The 985-nt window shown below is 62.6% G+C and overlaps 1 protein-coding gene across 1 annotated transcript in view; it reads left to right on the forward strand.

The window, feature by feature from the left end:
- Positions 1 to 721: 721 nt before the first annotated feature.
- The window catches only part of LOC104541928 (coenzyme Q-binding protein COQ10 homolog A, mitochondrial-like), a gene marked incomplete at both ends in the record, with an annotated part of 2,285 nt that continues 2,021 nt past the window's right edge, over positions 722 to 985 (forward strand). Inside the window, one exon of the mRNA XM_010186097.1 lies at positions 722 to 914. Within this exon, the coding sequence (XP_010184399.1) occupies positions 722 to 914 (193 nt within the window). The remainder of the gene's footprint in view (positions 915 to 985) is intronic.

A 985-nucleotide genomic window follows, 5' to 3' on the forward strand; every position in this document is an offset into this window, starting at 1 on the left:
CTGGGGTGGCACTGGGGTGGTGCTGGGAGTGGTACTGGGATTGTACTGGGGTGGTACTGGGATGGTGCCAGGGGTGATACTGGGGTGGTGCTGGGATGGTACTGGAGTGGTGCTGGGATGGTACTGGGGGTGGTATTGGGATTATACTGGGGTGATGCTGGGGTGATACTGGGATGGTACTGGAGTGGTACTGGGATTGTAGTGGGATGGTACTGGGGTGGTACCGGGATGGTGCTGGAGTGATACTGGGATGGTACCAGGGTGGTACTGGGATTATACTGGGGTGATGCTGGGGCGGTACCGGGATGGCACTGGGACGGTGCCAGGGTGCTACCAGGATGGTACTGGGATGGCACCAGTGTGGTACTGGGGTGATACCAGAATGGTACTGGGATGGTGCTGGGGTGGTACTGGAATGGTACTGGGGTGATACCAAGATGGTCCCAGGGTGATACTGGGGTGGTGCAGGGATGGTACCAAGGTAGTGCTGGGGTGGTACCAGAATGGTACCAGGATGGCACTGGGATGGTACTGGGGTGGCACTGGGATGGTACCGGGATAGTACCAGGATGGTACTGGGGTGGTACTGGGGTGGCATGGGGGTGGTACCGGGATGGCACTGGGATGGTACCAGGGTGGTACTGGGATGGTACTGGGGTGGTTCTGGGCCGTCTGCGCCGGTGGGGCCGTGGCGCCGGCTGCATCGCGCGCTGTGCCGCAGGTACTCGATGCAGGAGATGTACGACGTGGTGGCCAACGTGGAGGACTACAAGAACTTCGTGCCCTGGTGCAAGAAGTCGGTGGTGGTGTCCAAGCGCGCGGGGCACGTCAAGGCCCAGCTGGAGGTCGGCTTCCCGCCCGTGCTGGAGCGCTACACCTCCATCGTCACCCTCGTCCGCCCGCACCTCGTCAAGGTGAGCGCCCCCACGGCGGGTGGGGGTCCAGGGCGGCTCCTCGACCCCCCCTGACCTCCTGTATTCCCCCC

This window comes from Mesitornis unicolor, unplaced genomic scaffold (genome assembly GCF_000695765.1).
Source record: "Mesitornis unicolor isolate BGI_N332 unplaced genomic scaffold, ASM69576v1 scaffold22960, whole genome shotgun sequence".
Taxonomy (NCBI): Eukaryota; Metazoa; Chordata; class Aves; order Mesitornithiformes; family Mesitornithidae; genus Mesitornis; species Mesitornis unicolor.